This window comes from Penicillium citrinum, assembly GCF_028827155.1.
Source record: "Penicillium citrinum strain IBT 23319 chromosome Unknown utg000001l:1.0-4955037.0:1.0-4956770.0, whole genome shotgun sequence".
NCBI classification, from domain to species: Eukaryota; Fungi; Ascomycota; class Eurotiomycetes; order Eurotiales; family Aspergillaceae; genus Penicillium; species Penicillium citrinum.
Window position 1 is genome coordinate 345412 of NW_026622686.1, and position 22725 is coordinate 368136.

The following is a 22725-nucleotide window of genomic DNA, read 5'->3' on the forward strand; positions in this document are numbered from 1 at the left end:
TAGTAAAGCCCGTAGCCTACCACTCAATCTCGCCCCCTTCATACTGATTATTTCCCGAAGCATTCTCCCAACCTGGGATGTGGATATTAACGAATTTACCATTTTGAGCGGGCCGAGCCTTGAGCACTATATCAACCACTTTCTCCGCGCCAATCTCAACCGGCAAATCCGCCCTGGAACCCCCAAGATCGGTTTGCAGCCACTAAGATACGTCAATAAAACTTTCCTCTCTATCTCCCTATATCAAAGACTTACACCAGGACTGACGAGCAGAAACGTAAATCCCTCAGAAGCGAATTGTTGCGCATACTGTACACTCAGCATATTCAACGCAGCTTTGGTAATCTTGTAAGCAGGCGTAAGCGATTGTTCATAGACATGAGCTCGAGAGATAGACCCAAGAGTCGTCGAACTATTTCATTCCATCAGTTTAAGTTCATGTTGACGAGCATTGAGTACCTCTCACATATTGATCACAGCTTTCTTCTCTCCACGACGCAACAAGGGCAGAAAAGCCCGCGTCACTTCATGTACTCCAGTGACATTCAAATTAAATATTTCATTCAGATTGTCCCTTTGAATCTCATTAGCAAAGTCAAGATCATCTAAGTAATAAGCCATTCAAATCTACAGGAACACTTACATCCCCACAACCCCAGCATTATTCCAATCCAACGCGCCCGCATTGTTAATCAAATAATCCAATCCCTTCCCCTGTAACTTCTCCTCAACCGATCGTCTCGCTTCCTGGACACTCGTTTGACTAGTAACATCCAAATTCACGAATTCAACGCGTCCGGAAGATTGACCAATGAGTTCCTTTAATTGCGGAGAATTATCCTGCCGAGCGGTCGCGAAGATAGTTCCCACTTGGCCGTTGGGCAGAGATGCGAGTCTTTTTGCGAGGGCTAGTCCTAGACCGCGGGAAGAGCCGGTGATGAGAAATGAGGCCATGATTGTGATATATGATTTGGGATGAGGGAGAGTGGTTAAGCTGGGGTGTTTGTTAGTTGATGAAGTTGAAGTTGATGGAGTGGAGGTTATTTGACTAATTCCGTTAAATCCGGTGGTTATTAATAACTATGAAATTGTGGAATTACTAAGTATAAAGTTGAGAATGATGATAATAATAATACTATCGATGAGAGGATACTCTTATAGTATCTCTATTTCTAGCCTGGTAATGTTCTACATTATCTTGTTACTTCAAATTGGACGAATAATTATGGATCCGCTCTGGGGTATACTAGGAATATCTGCTTCAAGATTGATCGCATTTAATCAGGGCCTAAATATACAGTTATTAAAGAGAGTATCCACTCAGTCTTCCGGCGGTGGTGAACTAAGAAGAATATCCTCAAACAAGTTCCCAAAGGGAAGTGGAAAAGAGAACGTCGCACCCATACCATCTTGCAGGAAATGACCAAATTCACCCTGGTAATCACCACTAGGTTGAGGATCATGTGTAGATTGACCAGCAGCATTTCCCACTGAACCTCCTTTGTCCAAATTACTTGGCTGCAGATTACCCTGTCGAGTGTTATCATTTGAAGCAATATTTACCGAATATCGCTTAAGAAGAGCCTCGAAAATCGGATAAGAGGATGCAACGATAGGAAACCGATCTTGTAGTTTATCCAGAATATTCATGCAGAAACGAGCTCGATTTTCTGAAATCATTCTCAAGCCTGGATTTCCGCCGTGGATATTTACAATGTGGATTGAAAGTGTGGATAGAACAGGGGCAATGCTGGTATACTTAGTATCTCTACTTCAATTGTCTCTCGAAATTACTCACATAGATGCTGCAGCTGAGTAAGCTAGGTCTTTCAGGACGATGAGTTCTAGGACATGGTAGATCTGTGTGCATATTTCGAATGTCGGGGTCCCTTGTCCTGTGTTGTGCGAGAACCTGGGATTACTTCGATGTAAAAGCAGACGGTATTGCCTGATATCATTAATAACATACGCGCATTTTTATCTTCATTCCATGCACTTACTGGTAAAGGATATTCGTGATCATAGCCCAGGGACTACTGTCCGCCGTGATGTTTTGAAAGTCTGCTGGTAAACATGATGCCCATCGGGAAATCTGCTCTAGACAGACATCCTGCGATCGAGCACTTGTTTCATCGAATTTAATGGTGTAGAATTGGTCCACTAGACTCAACCTCAGCATACTGTAACTTGCAAAAAATAGATTGCAGGGTGACCTGGATTGGACGTACCAATGCGAGCCAACTGAACGGCATGAATGGCGAAGAGGTCTGCCTCGGGGAGAATCCTCCCAGGAGCTTCTGTCTCCACATCTGAAGACAAATCAAAGTCATCTTCTGATAGCGGTCTCACATTACACAGCCTTCCTTGAACACGGGGAGGGCGATCCAGCAGCATTGACAAATTTATGTCCATAGCCTGATCGACTTAGCAACAGTATACAGGATTCAGAGACAGTAACAATTGACGAACATAAATCATCCACCATAATCGTCTCCAGATTTTCCGATCCGCATCATTCATTCGGATGTATGACTTCCTATCACAAAAAGATAAGCAAGATCCAAACTAGGCACACGCATAACTCACTCTTGATGCATCCCCAGTGCCTGCGCCATCCCCACAGATATCCCAAGCCAATACCATGGATCCTTTGGTTCTAAAAGACCACTCCACCAATGGCATATAAGGAAAGTACCCTGAATAGTGGCAACAGCATCCTTCTCATACCCAGCATCATACAGAGCTTTAGCTCTCCGATAAAACGTCAAACTAGCAAGGTATCGTGATGGGAACCCAGCTGCTGAGATGATCTCTTCCGAGCAGTAGGAAGTACCAGCAAGATAAACAGCATTCAAGAGGAGACGGGAAGTGGAATTGTTCTCGAGAGAATGTAGAAATCGAGTTCGGTCGATCACGGGTAATGAGGCGAGGGAATGATCGAAGTATGAATTGAGAAGGGCTCTACTGGTCTCTTGTGATGGGACTTCGAAGGCACCTTCGAGTCGAAGTCTTTCGGTGGTGTATGTGTTGATTCGGTCGAGTTCTTTGGTTGTTGAGAGACCCAATCTGTTTAACATTGCTGCTTGGAGTCGATCTTCAAGAGGGTGGATATCAGCCGTGCCTCGGAATGGATTTCCAAATTGTTGAATCAGATAATTGAGATTCGACGCATCGCCCACATAAGGCGTGATCCCACTTGGGTTGAGTGATGGGAAACAGGGTTCTTGCTGGGAGTGTTGGTGCTGGTGATAATGTTGGTGGTGGTACTGATGCTGCTGATATTGGTACTGCTGTGGGTATCTTTGGTCTCTTGCCTTCGGCAATTGAATCTGCGAAGATGAAAGAGGCTCCTTTCTCCTCCTAGACGACGTTAGCTCCACTGCACCTCAAACCTGTCTGCATAGGAGACATACCGTCCTCTGCGTGAAATGAAAGGTTCACAATGACGTCCGGCAAGGCGACAATTCGAACAAGCAGTCCCTTCCTCGCGATCACATTTCACCCGACGGCCATGACAAGCTTGACAGGCCACCTTGACTGGCATTGGTCGTATAAGTACAAATCTATAGATCTATAGATCTAGATATAGAATTATATCTAAATATAGATTCAACTGTTTGTTTGTGCTTGAAGTTTGTCGAATTCGGCAGGTGCGACAAGTTGAAATCGGCGAAGTCGAGGAAAGCGCGAACTGCAAACCTCGCCGACTTCGCCGACTTCTCTGCGTTCTGATTGGTCCATTTTTACTGTACGACCGCACCTTCTTCACTTTTCCCTTCTTCTCTTCTTTTTTTTATCAAAACGTCTTTGCTTCTCTTCTATTGCATTCCCCTTCTATCAGCCTCTGTCTATTCTTCTTTCTACGTTTCTTTTTCTCCACTGCCAGAAAGATGTTCTCGCTGAGATCTCTTCTCCATCGACCAACTCCCCCATGGCAGATTCTCTTACCAACAGTATCACCACAGACACGCTCTCAGCACAAGCTGACAAGGCCAAAGCCAACCTCTTTATCAGTGCCATCAAATGGAACCAAAGATGGAGCAGCTGGTTACTTATTGTACGGTATTCCGCTTGAACATTCTCAGCTTCCATTCTAACTCCACCGGCTATCTCACAGGACTAAAGTCGATCAACTCATCAACTGGGAAAGACAAGGCTCTCTATGGCCACTGGCATTCGGCCTTGCATGCTGTGGAGTTGAAATGATGAGCGCTTCAATGCCACGCTATGATCAAGATCGACTCGGTATTATTTTTCGAGCCTCGCCCCGACAAGCAGATGTGATGATCGTTGCAGGAACAGTCACCAACAAGATGGGTCCTGCTCTACGACTTCTCTACGACCAGATGCCTGATCCAAAGTGGGTTATTAGTATGGGGAGCTGCGCCAATGGAGGTGGTTATTATCATTACAGCTACAGTGTTGTACGTGGTGTGGACCGTCTCGTACCTGTTGACATTTACGTTCCTGGTTGTCCTCCCACTCCAGAAGCACTCCTCTATGGAATTTTCTTGATTCAGAAGAAGATGCGCAGGACACATACTACGAGAATGTGGTATAGGCGTTGATCAAGCTGTCTATTTTGATTCTGCTTTGCAACTTCCCGGAGTTCAACCGTGTCTAGCCTACTTCTCTCAGCAGCTGTCCCTACATCAGCGGAATTTACAGGCAGTCTGAACTTGTATTACCGAAAATGTCATTTACTTTATTTGAGAATCTGTGACGAATGGAATGCAGTTGTTTAGACTCCTCGAGACCCGTGCTATGCAGCCAGTTCCATTACTGGCTCTATGTACTTCAAGGGAAAAAAAGTAGGACTGGTGAGTCTCAACTAGGTTAAAGCGTTCATTATAGATACATCGATCTGCATCATCTAATCGGCTTAGCTTGGTACATTCAGGGGATATAACTGTGCCTCGGGGTATATGGGATTCATCCCGACTCTCTATGGGATTGCGTATATCTTCGCAAACGCCTCTTTACTCTTCGTCCGATGAATCACTCCCAGGAGTCTTCTTCTATCTTGAAAGCACCTAGATTCAAATTTATTTGCGATAGCTGTCAATTCGACTGTGATATACCATACGAGCAGGTAACGAGTTTCTAGCGTTCTAGTCCAAGCAAGGTCGCTCCTTTTCGCGATATCTATAAAGGTCCACCAATTCTTACATAGGATCAAACTTGTGCATGAAAGAACCCCCATGTTCAACATCTTTAGATTAATCTGATTGATTCCAATCCATTGGCATGCTATATATTAAAGAATGTACCGAAATAGCTCTATAAAGGCAGTCCCCGACTTATACCCTTTCAGCCGCATCATGAACCCCCCGTTCTTCCATCGGAATACTCTCAACATCACGTTCAGCATACCCACTATCATGAGCAGCACGATACTCAGTCTCAACACCATTCGCATTTCCCTGCTCAGCCTTCGACACATAAGACCAGGAATCAATACCCACCGAACTGGGAAATCCAATTCCCCGAATAAAAGCTCGACGACGAGCTCGCGGTCCCCAAGCCCATCCAGCTCCACGTTGAATAGGCATATGATACATACGGAATCCAATGTACGCAAATACTATACCCAATGCAGAGCCAAAAATGACATCGAACCCATGATGTCGACAATCAGCCCAGCGCGAAGCGGCAATGAATGAAGCTGTTGCGATGGGAACGAGGGCAAAAATCATCATCAGAACGGGTGGTGCTGCACCGCGTGTTCGTACTGATGTACGATCATTGGAGTAATTCTGGCCTTCTGTTGGGAAATATGATAAATATGGGAATCCGACGGAGAATTTGGCGCAGAACCATAGCGTCAAATAAGCCAATCCGGAGAAAGCAACTAAATCGCAAACATCAGTATATTTCCCAATCACCCAAGATGTTGTGTTTAATGCTTACAGGAAGAGTGGCCGGAAGGAAAAGACGAAAATCCATCTACTTTCAACCGATCAGATTGATCCTGACAGATTTCCCACGACACAATGAGAGGTGCCCCAGCAACACCAAGTCCACCAACAAGATTCTCCTCAATGGCGTTTAAATTCGGATTGCATCTTGCAAGTAAATCCGGTCGAGGTTTACCGACAAGATCCTTCAATCCTTGCGTCGCCATCCAACATCCAGCAAGTGAAACCGCAAGTCCCATCCATCCAGCATTCCACTCCCAAACCCTCCGACGCAGAATTTGTGATACTGAAGGACGAGCACCGCCTTCCGTTGCTGATCCGGGGACTATGAGTAGTGCTCCAAGGAGTATTAGTACGGCGGGAGCCATGAGGCCTGTTAAGACGAGGGTTGAGTTCGAAACGGTCTCTTTCTCTTTGTAGGGGAAGGAAATTGTTGGATCGGTTAGATCGAAGGGGTGTTGATTTGGGTCGAGTTTAGAGAATCCATATCCAATAAGTGCAATCCCACTGTAGAAGAATTAGCTGTTCATTGTTTCAAGTTGAAGTTCGGGCCGATTAGAGCGACGTACATGATAAAGATCCAATCAATCGCGTAGGATATAACCAAGAGTGTAGATATCCGCGCTAGCAGATCTTGTAGAGGCATTTGCATTGTCGCGATCTATACGTATACCAGTATACAGTACGAATTTGGCATCGAGTATTCGGTAATTGTTAGAGATTTGAATGACAATGACAGGGATGTAGGGCGAGTTGTGATGAGGTGGTAGCGTGTGGCGCGTGCGCGATGTAATCGCGAACCCTAGGTGGGTCTTGCGACGAGTCACAAATACTTGAGTGATGGTCAAGAGGGGATCAATTGTCAGTTTAGCTGGGGTATAAAGGACTTAAATGAAGAGGAGAGTTGGAAGAAATAACAGACATAAATCGACGATGATGATTTCATGGGTTAATCAGGGGGCCAAGCGCCAAGTGGTGGCTGAGCGCGAATCAGATTCCTAATACGGTAAAGAGAGGAGTATATACTTTGCACTTCTTTATTAGATATTTGGTTGCCTTGGCTATTTAAGATTTGCTGTACTTTACATGGTCATTTGGTCTATTCAGAACAGACTTTACAGATGGGCTGTGCTTGACACTAGTTTACTTTGAGTATGGTGGTCTGGTCTTCAATGCTTATCTTGTGTTAGCAGGTCTTCATAGTATGTAACTAGTCCTATGTACATACCTGGGAGCATTTAGTATCAACTGGATATCTAGGTGCTGGCAATAATTCCCCTGTTTTATATTTATTACAGAATAAAAAATGACTTGGTTTAGGTTGAATTTCACAGCTTCACAGAATGCGCCAAGATAGCTCAACGCCGCGGTGTAACACGGACTACATATTGATATTTGCGTTCAAGGACCGAGGCATTGCACAACTTGAATAGATTCAAAAATCTAGCAATGTACAGAATATGCAATAGTATGCTTGGTTGAAGTTGGGTTGGGGTCGAAAATTTGATGTTTCGCGAGTCGTGAATTTTATATCATTCAGATTGTAGGAAGATCATGGTGGTGGTGTGTATTGAATATATATACCACTGCATTGTATTTCCTTAAACAATTACTCGACGTAATGATTTTCGACATTAAGCCATATTGACATACATATCAATTCTATTTGAATTCTCAATACTTCTAATCAAATAATTAGAGATATCCACTTCAACGTGGTGCGCTGATAATCGCATTCTGCAGGACCAGACATGGTCTTGTATTCATAGATGGGCATCTAATAGAATCGATTCATTCTAGAGCGATTGTGATTCATAATGCCAAGATATGAGTCATCTTTCATCAAATCGGGCTTGTGGTTTAGTGGTATAATACTCCCTTAGCATGGGAGTGGTCCGGGGTTCGATTCCCCGCGAGTCCATTTTTTGCTTTCATTCTTTATTTCCATGCCCTTACTCTGTTTTTTATTACCTAGAAAATTAAATATTTTGATTTAAAATCCCCAGCAATGTCACTGAGATCGATCCATAAGTGCTGTCATGCATACCGAGTATGAGTTAATACACCGAGTAGGTTTCCTGCACATCAAACTACTATACTATGTATAAAATTACTCCTCCCAATCAAAATTGACCACAATACGCCCAGCAACTTCTCCCCGGCGCAATTTCTCAACTCCCTCAGGCAGCCGATTAAAAGGATAAACCTCACAAATCTGATTCAGTTGACCCCGCTTCGCAAAATTCAATGCAGCTGCCGTATCACTCCGACTACCCACCAAGGTCCCCTTGATACTAAGATTCTTAAATATAAATTCACAAGGATCCGTCCCTAAAACCATTGTCCCGGCAGGTGGAAGCCCAATACACATAACCATGGCCCCAACTCGATCTCCAATGTATGAGACGGCATTTTTATACGCTGCGGGTGCAGTGACGAATACACCATGAGCTCCAATTCCATCAGCAATCTCGATCACTGCCTTCGCAGGATCATCAACTTCTTTAAAATCGACGAAGGCTTCTGCTCCCATTCTGAGCGAAAGTTCTCGTTTCGAGGATCCCGTGTCAATGACAATAGGTCTCATCCCCATTGCTTTGGCAAGTTGTACACCTTGAATGCCTACTCCACCACCACCACCCGGGAAAACAGCCCATGATCCGGCGCGAAGGTTAGATTCGACCAGGGAGCGATAAATAGTACTTGCACTGCACATTATTGGTGCGGCAATTTCATCGGGAACACCGTCGGGAATGGGAGATGCGTAGCGGGCAGGTGAAACTAAGTATTGCTGATATGTGCCTAGAACAAGATGAGCTACAACCATTACCAAGACCGAGAAATCGATGACTTGGTGTGTACTGACCAGTCGCTGCTAGACCGGTGTGTAGTGCAGTTCTACAATACGTCTCCTTATCATTCCAGCACATAGCACATGTCCCACACGTATCAGTTATCGGTTTGATTCCAGCACGATCGCCTAATTTGAAGTTTTTGACATTTGATCCGAGCTTTACCACTATACCGGCACCTTCATGGCCTGGAGATCGCACGCCGAAGGTAGACATGGGTGGTAGACCTAGGTCTCCCTGCATGAGGTGGATATCTGAAGAACAAAGGCCGGTATGACTGAGTCGGATAAGTACATCGTCAGGTCCTGATGAGTTGATTTAGCCTTGCTCGTTAGACGCAAAGCACCACTTGCTACGGTGCATACCGGGCTCAGGAACCGGCACCATTTGTATCTCAACTCGAAAGTCCGGCCCCTCATTGACTACAACGCCAGCTTTGCAAAGAGTAGGAATATCGAATTGAGGATCGTTTGCGGGGTCCATGGTGAGTACAAAGTTGGTTGAGTATAGGATCTGAGATGTCAACACAACTCGCCTGTACTTCTTGCGATATAAGAAGCAAAATTTATAACCGATTAGTACCGAGGCACATCTATGTATTGTTTTCGAGAGCGAACAGAATCGATGCAGCCTTCGATGCAGCCCCTCTCGACCCCTCGTTAAGGTGGTTCTCTATACGCTGGCGATGTTGATTACCGGGGTTCCCCTCTTCTTGGACGTGGGGTTCACGTACTTCTACTGTAATTCCATATATCCGATGGATCTGAGTCTGTCACCGGATCCGCATGGAAAGTTGATGCGTCGGAAAATTTCTATTGGGAGCAAGGAATGTAGAATGGGAGGTTCAACACCAAGAGGAGTGAAGAGTTGGAAGATGTTCCCATCATTTGCTGCATGAGTCGTACTACTTGCTCTCCGCAAGAATGAGAAATAGATGGGCGATGATACTCTCCCACCAACTAATGCAGTTTCTTAGTATCTCTTGCAAATACTGTATTCAATTTTGGAAGTTTCGTCTCAAGAGATATCAGAGACAACAGTTCAGCATTTTGAGTACAATGGACCACCTTCCCAAATACCAACAACTTGAAAGATAACTAGCAGACATGGCCACACTGATGTTCCAGACCGCTACAAAGGAGCTTAACTCAACACCCGTAAGGACTAGACAAATATGAATAAGGTGATCGACCCTGTAACTACTCCACTTGTTTTACTGATCTATCTACTCCGTAAGTGATCAGGAATTATGATAAAACAGGGGCACTCCGGTGGGGCACAGGGCTGCTAACAAGTGGAGCATCTCATGTCAACATGAAGCAACGACAAGTTTCAAAGCTAACCCACCAATAAAATCAACGACAACAGTAACAAAGCTGGAGCCAAACAGAACCGAGACAATCCTCCTACACAATACGTTTGAGCAATTTCTTCCAGAGCCTGGAAAAGTGGGTAAAATAATCTGCCCATATCGAGATGTCCGTCTCCGGTAGTATCCCCATTAGGAGAAAGTTCAACGATAAAACACAAAGTTCGGAAGAACTGACATTTAGAGGGCTAAGGGTCTAGCCTAATTACAATTATTAGCCATTATTGGGATTGGCAGCGACAGATCTGGAAGAATCATGCACAGATCAAGCCAATTTACCCGCCGGCAAAACCTCGCAGTTTTGGCTGAAGACATGGCGTCGGGGCTTTAGTTTATTTTGTCATGGCGCTACTATCCCTGAAGACCCGGCTTGACAGATGTGGACCTCCTTGGTCTAGCCAAGACGTACAGGGTATACAGTATGTATAAAGGAGATGTCTCGATCCAAGACCGAAAGCTATTCCAACCTCCATCCAAGAACTACGATTTTCCAAAATGCCGTCTCTGACTTCGCTATTCTCGTTCTTCGCTCTCGCTTCAGGCGCTTTCAGTGCTACTGCTGATCTCTCGAAGAGAGAATCTTATACTTCCAGCTCGACTGGAACTAGCAATGGCTATTACTACTCCTTCTGGACGGATGGCCAGGGCGATATCACCTACTCCAACGGTGCCGCTGGCGAGTACAGCGTGACCTGGTCTGGTGATGGAAACTTCGTTGCTGGAAAGGGTTGGAACCCTGGTGGTAGCCGGTATGTTTGAAAGATTCTCCGAGCATACTACTAGTATGCAAAGTCTAATCATGACTCTGCCTTAGGGAGGTTACCTTCAAGGGCTCCTACAACCCCAACGGTAAGACACGGAAAAATCCCCGATACTGAGTATAATCATACTTAAAATCATACAGGAAACAGCTACCTCTCCGTCTACGGCTGGACTCAAAACCCCCTGATCGAATTCTACATCGTCGAAGACTTCGGCACTTACAACCCCTCCAGCGGCGCAACCAAGAAGGGCACTGTTACCAGTGATGGAAGTGTCTACGACATTTACACCAGTGAGCGAGTCAATCAGCCTTCTATTGAGGGCACTGCGACTTTCACCCAGTACTGGTCCGTTCGTCAGAACAAGCGTTCTGAGGGAACTGTTACTACTGGAAATCACTTTAATGCATGGAAAAACCTGGGCATGGACCTTGGTTCGTTCAACTATATGATTGTTGCTACAGAGGGATATTATAGCAGTGGTTCTGCTGATATTACTGTTAGCTAGATTAATGCTTGAGCGTGGACACAGTGGTGGATTGGATTTTGTCAATCGAATAGTGATTAGATTGAATCTCAATTTGCTTTGCTTTCTTAGTTTGGGATTTGTAGACTGTCGAGACAATATGCTGCAGTGTGGTTGTTTTTCTCATGGCCAGTGATACTGGCTGTTTAAATGATGCAGACTTCCCGTAGGCTTAAAAGATCAAAAGAAAGTGTCAAGTGAATATGAGCTCTATGTGAAAGCTTGGCTTATAGAGAAGATTGAATAACTATTTTCTTCTGATATTTCCATGAGGACCGCACGCTTTGTATGGCTCGATTAAGCTATGGAATGATCAATGAATAGGAAATTGAATACTGCAAAGGGCATTATCCTGGACTAGTAAACTACATATGTTCGTTGCACATCATTGTTGAGCAGCGAGTAGAAACCATTGATTGATTGATTGATTGATTGATTGATTGAGATTTTTTTTTTTTTGCGATTGTATGTACTGCTTGTGGCATCACATTCGGGCACTTCGTCCATGTGAAATCATTTCTAACAAGGTAACTCCGACGAAGATCAAGCTCTGAGTCCATTATTCACTCGTACTTTTTTTCTGCGAGCCAGACAAAGAGATTGAGATTCACTCTACAATGCCATACTATCCCACGAACACTACATAATGTATCGGTGTTAAGCCATCGGCCTACGACAATTCATCGGCGTTAAGCTAACTCGAATTTGAGCCATGGATCTTATTCGTCTCGGCACGACCGAGCTGAGCTCCATGACGCCACTGATTGACCGCGCGAACGATATTGACCCACTGCTACATTCTCCACGCAGCGCAAACTCCTCAAGGAAGCCAACCCATTGGCTATAACAGCCACCTTTTGAACTTCCACCCCCGCCATTCCGAGATCCGTCCCAAAGATCTGGGACAGTTGAGTTGCTTTTTGCGGTATGTACAGGACTTTTGAGAGTGATTTTCGCTACTCCTACCAATAAGCGCGATTGAAGAGAACGAATGATGTAACCGGGCTTCTACATAACATACTGTAGGGCATTCAGATAGCCCTCACTCAAGGTCCTGGGACTGCGGGGCAGGACGGCAAGGTATAAAGGAAGGCCCTTTACTCTCGCGCCCCTTGACTGGTATACCGGAAGGTACCCATTCTACTCTTAGTACTTTTGATAACCCTTGAATCACTCTACACAACCCGAACATAGTCCTTCATCATGGCATTGAACGGCAAAGTTGCTCTCATCACTGGAGGTGTGAAGAACCTCGGAGCTCAGTCAGCGAGGGAACTGGCCGGCTCTGGTGCAAGCCTGGCCTTGCACTACAATTCCGAGAGTAGCAAAGCCAGTGCCTCATCACTGGAAGCTGAATTCAAGGAGAAGTACCCCAATCAGAAGGTTGCTTTCTATCAGGGCGATCTTACCAGTGCTGGAAATGTGGATAAGTTGTTCCAGTCGGTCTTGAAAGACTTTGGCAAGATTGACATCGTTGTCAACACCGTGGGCAAGGTCTTGAAGAAGCCAATCACCGAGATTTCCGAGGAGGAATACGACTCGATGTTTGCGTAAGTTGTCTATGCGCTCATTGCCTTATTACCAGCAAGATTGCTAACGATCGTTGCGCCACAGAATTAATTCCAAGGCTGCATTTTTCATCTTGAAGGCCGCAGCCGCCCATATCTCCGACGATGGCAAGATCATTACCATTGTGACCGCTCTGTTGGGCGCTTTCACTGGTTTCTACACATCATATGCAGGCTCCAAGGCCCCAGTGGAACACTTTACCCGTGGCGTTTGCAAGGAGCTGCAAGCGCGACGCGTGAGTGTGAACAACGTGGCTCCAGGCCCAATGGATACTCGTAAGTTTTTTTCTTTCCCCGATAAAACCAGACGGTGGCTGGGCCAGGAGATTTGATGGGCTGACAATTTCATGAAACTGTAGCATTCTTCTACCCGCAAGAATCACCCGAAGCTGTTGAGTTCCACAAGGCGAATGGCATGGGTAACCGTTTGACTATGGTGCAAGACATTGCGCCAATCATTCGATTCCTGTGCACGGAGGGTACTTGGATTACTGGTCAGACCATCTTTGCAAACGGTGGATATACCACTCGTTGAATCTGCAATTATGCAAGTATGCAAGTATGCAAGTATGCAAGTATACAAGTATATAAGAGAGTGTAGTGAAGTTCTTCATCAATCGAGTCTTTCTCAACGACGTCACCTGTTTGAAGAGCCCTAAAGAGTAGCCCTATTTCCCATTATGCACTGTCACATTTAGGCACGTGATCTTAGGCCGTCGTGATATCACATGACAGCATCACCTGCTCCCCGCACTAGTCCAGATTGGGAAAATATCAATGACATCAACCGCCGATCACCCGGTTTTTTCTGCTTCTTCGACGACAAGAAAAAGTCATCAAACCGGAAGTTGAAGGAAAGAAGTGAGGAATACTCTACTTGATCTGGTTTGTGTTCATTCCAAGTGGAGGTCAGTCACCTTTTCCATCCATTGAAAACGCAAGTGTTTTGTCTGACTTCATTTTCAGTCCCAAACGAAAGTGACGAAACCACCCCACTTCTCTACTTTGTCTCACCGGAATTGGTCCAACCCCTCCATCTTTTGAGAGCTTCAAACAAACCGTTGAGACTCTGATTTTAATTACTTCTTTTCTTAAACTATTCTCAACTCACTCTATTCAAATCTCCTGTTTGTTGTCGACCGGGTTTGGTCGATATCGATATCGCAAACATGGAGCCTACCAAGATCCCCGATAACGTTAAGAAGCGCCGTATCGGAGTGCTCACCTCCGGAGGTGATGCCCCCGGTATGAACGGTGCTGTGCGAGCTGTGGTCCGAATGGCTATTCACAGTGATTGCGAGGCCTATGCCGTGTTCGAAGGATACGAAGGTCTGGTCAATGGCGGCAACATGATTCGTCAAGTTCACTGGGAGGATGTGCGTGGCTGGTTGTCTCGTGGTGGTACTTTGATCGGTTCAGCTCGGTGCATGGCTTTCCGTGAACGAGCGGGTCGATTGAAGGCTGCGAAGAACATGGTGCTTCGTGGTATTGACGCTCTGGTCGTCTGTGGTGGTGATGGCAGTTTGACTGGTGCTGATGTCTTCCGTGCCGAATGGCCTGGTTTGCTGGAGGAGCTCATTAAAGAGGGTGAATTGACTGCTCAACAGGTCGAGCCTTATAAGCAGCTGAATATTGTCGGTCTGGTGGGATCCATCGATAATGATATGTCCGGTACTGACGCGACAATTGGTTGCTACTCCTCGCTGACTCGCATTTGTGACGCCATTGACGATGTTTTCGATACTGCCTTTTCACACCAGCGTGGATTCGTTGTGGAAGTTATGGGTCGTCACTGTGGATGGCTTGCCCTGATGTCTGCCATTAGCACTGGTGCTGACTGGCTATTCATCCCGGAAATGCCTCCTAAGGATGGATGGGAGGACGAGATGTGCAATGTCATTACCAAGGTGAGTACCCGCGGTTATTTTGAAGGGAGAGCCGATTTGCTAAAAATCTATATAGAACCGCAAGGAGCGAGGCAAGCGTCGCACGATCGTTATTGTCGCCGAGGGAGCGCAGGACCGCCAACTCAACAAGATCTCGAGCTCGACCATCAAGGATATCCTCACAGATCGTCTGGGCCTGGACACTCGAACAACCGTTCTGGGCCACACTCAGCGTGGTGGTGCCGCCTGCGCCTATGATCGCACCCTTTCCACTCTGCAGGGTGTTGAGGCTGTTCGCGCCGTGTTGGAGATGGACGCCGACTCGCCATCCCCCGTCATCACTATTCGCGAGAACAAGATTCTGCGCACTCCTCTGATGGATGCCGTCAAGGAAACTCAAGAAGTCACCCAGAAAATCAAAGAAAAGGACTTTGCGGCCGCCATGACTCGCCGTGATGCCGAGTTCAAGGAATACTATCACGCATACCTTAACACTGCGACTCCCGACCACCCGAAGTTGCATCTTCCTCAGGAGAAGGTAATTCAACCTGGATAAACCCCTGGAGGAGTTAGGTAGCTAACTAATCACAGAGGATGCGCATTGCAATCATCCACGTCGGTGCCCCTGCTGGTGGTATGAACCCGGCCACTCGAGCTGCTGTCGCATACTGTCTGACTCGCGGACACACCCCCATCGCCATCCATAACGGTTTCCCCGGTCTTTGCCGTCACCATGCTGACAAGCCTATCAGCTCCGTCCGGGAGGTCAAGTGGCTGGAATCCGATGCCTGGGTCAACGAAGGTGGCTCAGATATCGGTACTAACCGTAGTCTGCCATCCGAAGATATGGAGGGCACAGCCAAGTGTTTCGACCTGTACAAGTTCGACGCTCTCTTCGTTGTTGGTGGTTTCGAAGCTTTCACAGCTGTCAGTGAGCTGCGTCAAGCTCGCGAGAAGTATGATGCCTTCAAGATCCCCATGGTTGTTCTTCCCGCTACCATCTCAAACAACGTCCCTGGTACCGAGTACTCCCTGGGTAGCGACACCTGCTTGAACACTCTTATCGATTTCTGCGATGCCATCCGTCAATCTGCTTCTTCTTCTCGTCGTCGTGTCTTCGTCATTGAGACCCAGGGTGGCAAGTCTGGTTACATCGCTACGACTGCTGGTCTGGCCGTTGGTGCCGTTGCTGTCTACATCCCCGAGGAGGGTATTGATATCAAGACGTTGTCGCGCGATATCGACTTCCTGCGTGACAACTTCATCCGCGACAAGGGTGCTAACCGTGCCGGAAAGATCATCCTGCGCAACGAGTGCGCCTCTAACACCTACACCACTCAAGTGGTCGCAGATATGATCAAGGAAGAGGCTAAGGGCAAGTTTGAATCCCGAGCTGCCGTGCCCGGTCACTTCCAGCAGGGTGGTAAACCCTCGCCAATGGATCGAGTGCGTGCCCTGCGCATGGCCATCAAGTGTATGCAGCACCTCGAATCCTACGCCGGAAAAGACCGCGAGACCATCGCCGCCGATGGCCTCTCATCGTCTGTCATCGGTGTCAAGGGCTCACAAGTCCTTTTCTCCCCCATGGGAGGTGCCGATGGTCTTGAAGCAACTGAGACCGACTGGAAGCGCCGTCGTCCCAAGTCCGAGTTCTGGCTTGACTTGCAGGAAACTGTCAATGTTTTGTCAGGTCGCTCGGCATCGCGCTCCCAAGAGGGCTGGTTCTGCTACGAGAGTACGTAATTCGTCACCACGACACGATTATACCCCCCCTTTTTTCCCCCATGGAGTTCCCCTGGATTTCTGTTTTGATGCGACACTGCTGTCTCAGTGGGCTATGCGGCTGCCTACGAGAAGCACTTTTACAGCTCCCAGTTCCCAGTTCTACATTGATTGTCCCTTTCTTAAACTCCGGATGTTAACATTTTCATTTCTTCCCCATCAGGACCCTCTACCGTTCAATCCATCCCGTCTATCCCTTCGGTGCCGAACAGCCCTTGAAGGGATCTACGGCATCTTATCCCATCCCAGTCCACCTTCGGAATATCTCCATTGTCCAATGGCTTCCTATGAAATGACCGGAAGGAACAGTCATCTGTACGAATGAGCCCGTCACTCACTTTCGCTGTTTCGTCCGACTCAGCATTAGGTAGAGTGACAGCCGACGCCCCTTCATGTTTGTATGATTCTACGCAACACATGCTCGACTTTTCCGTCGTGCAACAATTAACTCGAGAGCCAGGCCCTTTCTGTTTTATATGATCCGGGCATATGCTAGATAGCAGGTAGATAGATCTGTTACCGCAATGAGCCTATTCAGCCTAACTTTGTTCTACTGTATGGAGAGTACGTGTAACACTGTCAATGCATGATAACTATAAAGTAATGAGGCGTTACCGAAATGTGCTCGAACTTTGGCCAATAGTAAGTTGAATATACTGATATGCTCAGATGCAGATGATCTGTAACGTAATTCAAGCATTCCAATATTCATCAAGTCCACCATATCTTCTACTGTGAATGCACAGCAGCCTCCAATTCATCCAACAAATCAACCGTTTCAGCAGGGCTTGCGATCCACGCTGTAGTAGAGGCAAGACGAGCCTGAGAATAAGGATATTAGAGCAGTGCCCCGTGAAGAAGAGATACTCGCGAACTCCTGGAGACTCACCTTGAAGTCATTTGCCCCGGCAGACAAGAATTGATCACCAATATGCAATGTCTTGCTAGGATTAATTCCATTAAAATATCGCTGACAGGCACGTACACCCCAGGATTTATCGCCAATATCAACAAAGACATCATTTCCACCTGCAATCGTCAGAATCCCACTTTTATGTCCAGTCTTTTCAAGTAGACCTCGCAGTATCAAACTCACCGTTGAAAGCACAGAAAGGCAATCTTGCCCCAACGGCAGATCTCTCCACTGTATTCTGAACAACAAGAACAGTTTCCTCCAAAAGTTCACGATTAATCCTTACTCCATTAACAGGATAAACACCCACAGCCCGATCCTTCCTTAGGACAGCAGCAGGTAAATTTAACGCCTCCTTACAAGTCCGCAGCGCATTCTCTGCAAGATCAAGTAATTCTTTAATATCATCTTCCCTCCAAGCCGTCATTTCATCCAATAACCACTCTTCACGCGGAACATAAGAGAGTCTACAATCCTGCGACTCATCAAATCGAAAGAGAAAATTACTCTCTCCACCCATCACAACAATACCAGCCTTCTGTTCCGGAGAAAGAGTCACACTCTCATAAACCGCGTCCAGAAGTCCATATAATCGTTCATAATATTTAGGCGCATCTTCGTATCCGGCTGCGGTTACGATCCCGACTTTTCGATCTTGTTGGAGGAGACGGAGGATTCGTGGGATAACGGGGTTTGAGGGTGTGAGATTTTTCCCGTCATCGTAGAGTGTTACGTCTCCATCGAAGGTTAGGAGTTCGACAGAACTTGTTCGGACGAGGCCGAGGAGTTGGGCTGAGTTTAGGGTTAATCGGATGTCGTTGAAGGAGGGCGCTACGAAACGACGACGACTGATGAAGCGTCGCTCATCTTGGTAGTTGAAGGCATCTTGAAGGTGCAGGGCTGTAAAGAAGGATCCGACGCTTGGAACGAGGAGTTTCAGTTTGGATTTTCCTGGGAGTGAGGCTTGTTCATGATGAACTGGTGTGAAGAAGAGTGGTGGTTAGTATGGGATGGTCTTCCTTTGTGCCACTGATGATATGTGGGGATAAGTGGATGATCCTACTATGGTCGGCGATCAAATTCTCCACATCTAGCATTATCTCTGCATATCGTTGATGAGTATCTGCTGCGATGGTCTGTAGACCTTCGCTATGATTCTGATAGATGACGGTTGGTTGGGAGTGTAGGACGAAAGGCACGGCTAGAAGACCCTACGCGATTCTTAGCATTCCTCTTGCAAGGGATTGATTCCAGGCAAGAATTTAGAAGCCTACTTTGATCCATTCGATCTATGCATGAGATATTAGCTGGGAAATCAGGCATTATTATTCGAGATGTGATGTGCTTACCAGCTGATCGCGACGATGTGTCTATATTGCGGAGTTGGAGTTAATGAGGGGCACAAACAAAGCGCATTTCACGTCTGTACGGAGTTCAGGGGTGATAAGTTACCTTGAGTGCATCTAGAAATGATCAACAGGGCTATTAACTCAAGGCAGAGGGATTGCGTATATGCTTACATTCAACGCGATATCGGGTCGTCATGGTTGATCGTGAATAGTTTCAAGCTCGAGTTGGTTGAAGATGTTCAACTCCGAACTCCGCGTGCACGTCCCCTCAAGAAGATGATTTGTGAGTTTGTGAGTCATGTTGAATGCAGAGAGGGTCTTGATGGATCAGATTCATCCTGATTGGACGGCGGTTCGGACTAAACTCTACACGATACGATGTCATTTATTCTTTGATGATATTCTATCTGCCTAAGCCTTGTAAAAAGTCCCGATTGATTGGTTTACAATGATTTTGTTTATTTGCTCGTTTTTTAGTCTTTTGGCTTGGCTTTAGTAGTGAAATGCCTTGCCCTAATTAAGCAATTGGTTTGTTAAGGCCCGGTCTAGCTCCATCCTCGCCCTATCGGAATACGATGAGATGGACTTTTGGTGAAGTAATGCGGACATCGGACCTGCTGAACCTTTGTCTTTTTACCTTTATGAGACACGATGACTCCTAGGCAGCACTGCCACGCGGACTGACTCGTATTGGAGGAAAAGCCTTGCTTTGACGCATCTCGTTGTTTACTCCGAAAGTGCAAACGAATTACTGGCGAAAAAGTGACGTGATGGTGAGAATTAATAATGAAAGCCTCCAAATGGAGGCTCGTAGACAGGAATTTATATTCGGGTGTAAATCCATGGAAAATCATATACTTCAAAGTTTTTTCAACAGACTTGACTTCTACTACTAGGTTTTTGAAAACCAATTGCTTATTCTCTTCCGAACTTGCTATTCATGACTTTTGAGACATCATCTATTCAAGTTACAACATCAAAAATGGAAAACGCTCGATGGCCTTCGGCCTTACCTCCATATGAACCATCTCCAGGCTATACCGTCGAAGATGAAAAGCCAAGAGATCAATTCCTCGAACCCGACTCATCCGAGCCTGGATTCGCCAACTCTTCAATTCTAAGTAAAGGTCTCCAAGTACCATCCCGCACATCGGCAACAACATCCGGCTTCGCATATCCAGAAGAACTATCTCGATACGACATCACTCAAGATAATTGGAATGATTTCACAGCTACAATCTGCGATGAGGCAAAACTCTCACGCCAACAATGGACAACAGTCATTGGTAAAGGGCTTGGTACACTTGCTCTGGGAGGTGTGATGATCGGAGTGTTAGGTGCAATTCCCGCAGTTTTTGTTGCGAAAAATTCGAAGAAACGACAAGAGCGGAGAAACTTGATCGCGTCAATGGCTGGTGCTCGTGGCGAGAGGCTTTCAAGGCATCTCTCTCATTGGAATGAGACATTCTTCCGGCCTCGTGGTGTGTTGATTCGGGTTGATCTGCCGGATGAGTATCTGGATGATATGGTTATTATGGATCTCCATCGTGGCGAAAAGAAGAGGAGCGAGACTCGTTTGAGGGAAAAGGCGGCTCTAAAGGCAAGAATTGTTATTATTCCTTTGGATAAATCTGGGCGATCGAGCTTTGAGACTATAAGGACATAATGGTGAAAAATTAAAATGGCGGATATGGGTTTATGTGGGTGGTTGATGGTAGTAAAACTGCAGACTAGCTTAATATACTGAGTACAGGTGCAAATACTGTATGGATACTCATCCAGCCATGCATGGTCCTGAATAGTTCTCAAGTTCCTCCTGTTTGACATGGTCTGTAAATACAAAGCCCCGAGTCTAAAACGATTACCACTCCATCCTTTCTAGAAATGGTCGCTCAAGGACATCAGATTGAACCAGCTTCTTGTATCTGCTGAAAACGAAAAGATGGAACTCTTTCATCAAGTTGCTATGATCGCTTCTTTTGCACTGAACCCATTTGGTTCCCTTGCTCGGATTTTTTTATGTACCAGAAACACACCCCGTAGGCTAGATCCGCTAAAAGGAATATCGAACAGCACCATAGCATGAACGGAGATGCCAAAAATTCATATTCATTAGGCCAATGCTGAATTCGAAGATAAAATTCGGGGATTAGAACAATGGATCCGCTGTAACGCCAGAACCTACGGATCTCAGTAACGAACCATTTGAACGATGATCATGTAATATGTAGGGGCCTAGGGGGAACAAACCAAAGTGTGAAAGAGAAGCCTCGCGTACTGCCTCGCACTAGAAGCTGACATAAAGATCCAACACTAAGAACAACCTGCAAACAAATGGCTATAATAAAGCAGGCTTTGGATCGTCCAAGCTGTTTCGCGATTTGTATTTGTCCAGTTATCGCTACTCCAATTCCGAGCACGTAAATCATCCCCAGATTGCGTTTCACAAGCGGAGCGTAGTCCCATTCCCTCGCGCCATAGCGAATCGTAGTGTAAACCACTATACTGTTGACAATGACTGCTAATCGAAAACAGAATGTCACGAGCCAGTGGTCGGTAGGACATACGAAGCCAAATGTAATTTCCCACGCTATGTTGCAGCACTGGCTAAACAAGGGCATCGCGTAAGAGCGATCTTGCATCGACTTCTGGATCAAACCGACATATACAATTGTCCAGGCGACATTTGTGTACATTGTACAGAACCAAAACGTGTTCCGCCATTCTTGGAATGCCAGCGGGGCCTTTGTAACATCAAAACTATCCATCTCTAGCTATGGTAGAGGAAGGAGAAAGATAAAAGAGAGCCCGCATAGGATTGATCAGTACTAAAGGATTGAAAATAGATCCTCTATTTATCTGCCAGTAGTAAACTATATCAACGACTAGTATAATGTAACCGCAGCTGAATCCTACAAGACCGTATATAATAATCAAGACATACGTTATTATAGACAAGGTCAAGCCTGTTTGTACTACATAATTAGATTAAATAATACGATCTTTCAGGGTCACCAAAATCCATAACATCCTAGCAAATACCACTTGGACTTATAACCCTTGACCTTCTAGGTCATAGTATGAGTGAATACTCCAACGAAGTTTCTAATATTGGTTTATATAATAAATGAAATGGAACTATCTCAAGTACTTCCGTCGACGCATAGAAGCGCTGATTTCCAATTCTATCGACAGGTAGAATGGATGAAGCAATAATTTGTTCACTTTACAACGTTGAGTTGCGCCACGTTGGTTGTAGAATACAAAATTCACGCCAAGGTCTGTCTCAACGTATCACATACCCAGATGTTGAAATCAAGACGTTATGTAGTAGTTGACATACATAAATTATGATCTGGACTGCAGAAAAGATGCATGAATATTGAAAAATAGATGGTCCAATTGTTAATCCAGCCACCGATTATAGAATTAATGCTGCAAATGTGACGCGGCTGGTCATGAAGCGGTTGATTATAAAATCCCGATAACAAGTTTGAGCGTATATAGCGCATAGCGTCCAAATATTTCATATTGCATTGCATGCCAGTGGTTCTGAACTTTGTATCTTTATACTACAGGCATGAAGAAGACATAATTGTCTATACAATGTATCTCACCATGTCGAGCACATGATATTTTGGGATCGAGTACGAATAACATACATCCTAGCAGGTGATATTTCTCAAATTTGCTCGACTTTGATCAAACGAATTTGTGATTACTGAAAATTGCTTTGATATGTCTGACTGCCTCGAATCTATAGTGTCTAGCAATATCTGTGGCAAATAACTTTTTAGAGCA

The 22725-nt window shown here is 45.7% G+C and overlaps 10 protein-coding genes across 10 annotated transcripts; 5 read left to right on the plus strand and 5 right to left on the minus strand.

Moving 5' to 3' along the window:
* Nucleotides 1-16: 16 nt before the first annotated feature.
* N7469_000136 (Short-chain dehydrogenase/reductase SDR) lies at nt 17-954 on the minus strand (the record flags this gene model as incomplete). Its single annotated transcript, XM_056639056.1, has 4 exons — nt 17-202; nt 256-412; nt 467-574; nt 644-954. 4 exons carry the CDS (start codon nt 952-954, stop codon nt 17-19), a joined length of 762 nt encoding a protein of 253 aa, XP_056504813.1.
* A 366-nt stretch (nt 955-1320) lies between these two features.
* On the minus strand, nt 1321-3544 carry N7469_000137 (Zn(II)2Cys6 transcription factor; the record flags this gene model as incomplete). Its single annotated transcript, XM_056639057.1, has 7 exons — nt 1321-1750; nt 1799-1948; nt 2001-2160; nt 2229-2415; nt 2470-2536; nt 2587-3360; nt 3414-3544. The coding sequence occupies 7 exons, from the start codon at nt 3542-3544 to the stop codon at nt 1321-1323; spliced, it is 1899 nt and encodes a 632-aa protein (XP_056504814.1).
* Nucleotides 3545-3931: 387 nt separating this feature from the next.
* On the plus strand, nt 3932-4568 carry N7469_000138 (NuoB/complex I 20 kDa subunit family protein; the record flags this gene model as incomplete). The annotated part of the gene is made up of 2 exons (XM_056639058.1): nt 3932-4062; nt 4118-4568. 2 exons carry the CDS (start codon nt 3932-3934, stop codon nt 4566-4568), a joined length of 582 nt encoding a protein of 193 aa, XP_056504815.1.
* A 732-nt stretch (nt 4569-5300) lies between these two features.
* N7469_000139 (phosphatase PAP2 family protein) lies at nt 5301-6570 on the minus strand (the record flags this gene model as incomplete). Its single annotated transcript, XM_056639059.1, has 3 exons — nt 5301-5851; nt 5911-6425; nt 6488-6570. The coding sequence occupies 3 exons, from the start codon at nt 6568-6570 to the stop codon at nt 5301-5303; spliced, it is 1149 nt and encodes a 382-aa protein (XP_056504816.1).
* A 1458-nt stretch (nt 6571-8028) lies between these two features.
* N7469_000140 (zinc-dependent alcohol dehydrogenase) lies at nt 8029-9253 on the minus strand (the record flags this gene model as incomplete). Its single annotated transcript, XM_056639060.1, has 3 exons — nt 8029-8720; nt 8785-9075; nt 9136-9253. 3 exons carry the CDS (start codon nt 9251-9253, stop codon nt 8029-8031), a joined length of 1101 nt encoding a protein of 366 aa, XP_056504817.1.
* A 1381-nt stretch (nt 9254-10634) lies between these two features.
* On the plus strand, nt 10635-11408 carry N7469_000141 (glycoside hydrolase family 11 protein; the record flags this gene model as incomplete). Its single annotated transcript, XM_056639061.1, has 3 exons — nt 10635-10888; nt 10954-10988; nt 11044-11408. The coding sequence occupies 3 exons, from the start codon at nt 10635-10637 to the stop codon at nt 11406-11408; spliced, it is 654 nt and encodes a 217-aa protein (XP_056504818.1).
* A 1221-nt stretch (nt 11409-12629) lies between these two features.
* Nucleotides 12630-13529, plus strand: N7469_000142 (uncharacterized protein; the record flags this gene model as incomplete). Its single annotated transcript, XM_056639062.1, has 3 exons — nt 12630-12976; nt 13041-13270; nt 13354-13529. 3 exons carry the CDS (start codon nt 12630-12632, stop codon nt 13527-13529), a joined length of 753 nt encoding a protein of 250 aa, XP_056504819.1.
* Nucleotides 13530-14163: 634 nt separating this feature from the next.
* On the plus strand, nt 14164-16908 carry N7469_000143 (ATP-dependent 6-phosphofructokinase; the record flags this gene model as incomplete). The annotated part of the gene is made up of 4 exons (XM_056639063.1): nt 14164-14901; nt 14957-15418; nt 15472-16615; nt 16826-16908. 4 exons carry the CDS (start codon nt 14164-14166, stop codon nt 16879-16881), a joined length of 2400 nt encoding a protein of 799 aa, XP_056504820.1. The 3' UTR covers nt 16882-16908.
* Nucleotides 16909-17391: 483 nt separating this feature from the next.
* Nucleotides 17392-19120, minus strand: isn1 (IMP 5'-nucleotidase ISN1; the record flags this gene model as incomplete). The annotated part of the gene is made up of 8 exons (XM_056639064.1): nt 17392-17484; nt 17552-17691; nt 17759-18553; nt 18639-18786; nt 18850-18864; nt 18925-18945; nt 19028-19038; nt 19096-19120. The coding sequence occupies 8 exons, from the start codon at nt 19118-19120 to the stop codon at nt 17392-17394; spliced, it is 1248 nt and encodes a 415-aa protein (XP_056504821.1).
* A 786-nt stretch (nt 19121-19906) lies between these two features.
* On the plus strand, nt 19907-20590 carry N7469_000145 (uncharacterized protein; the record flags this gene model as incomplete). Its single annotated transcript, XM_056639065.1, has 1 exon — nt 19907-20590. One exon carries the CDS (start codon nt 19907-19909, stop codon nt 20588-20590), a length of 684 nt encoding a protein of 227 aa, XP_056504822.1.
* Between the last annotated feature and the right edge of the window lie 2135 nt (nt 20591-22725).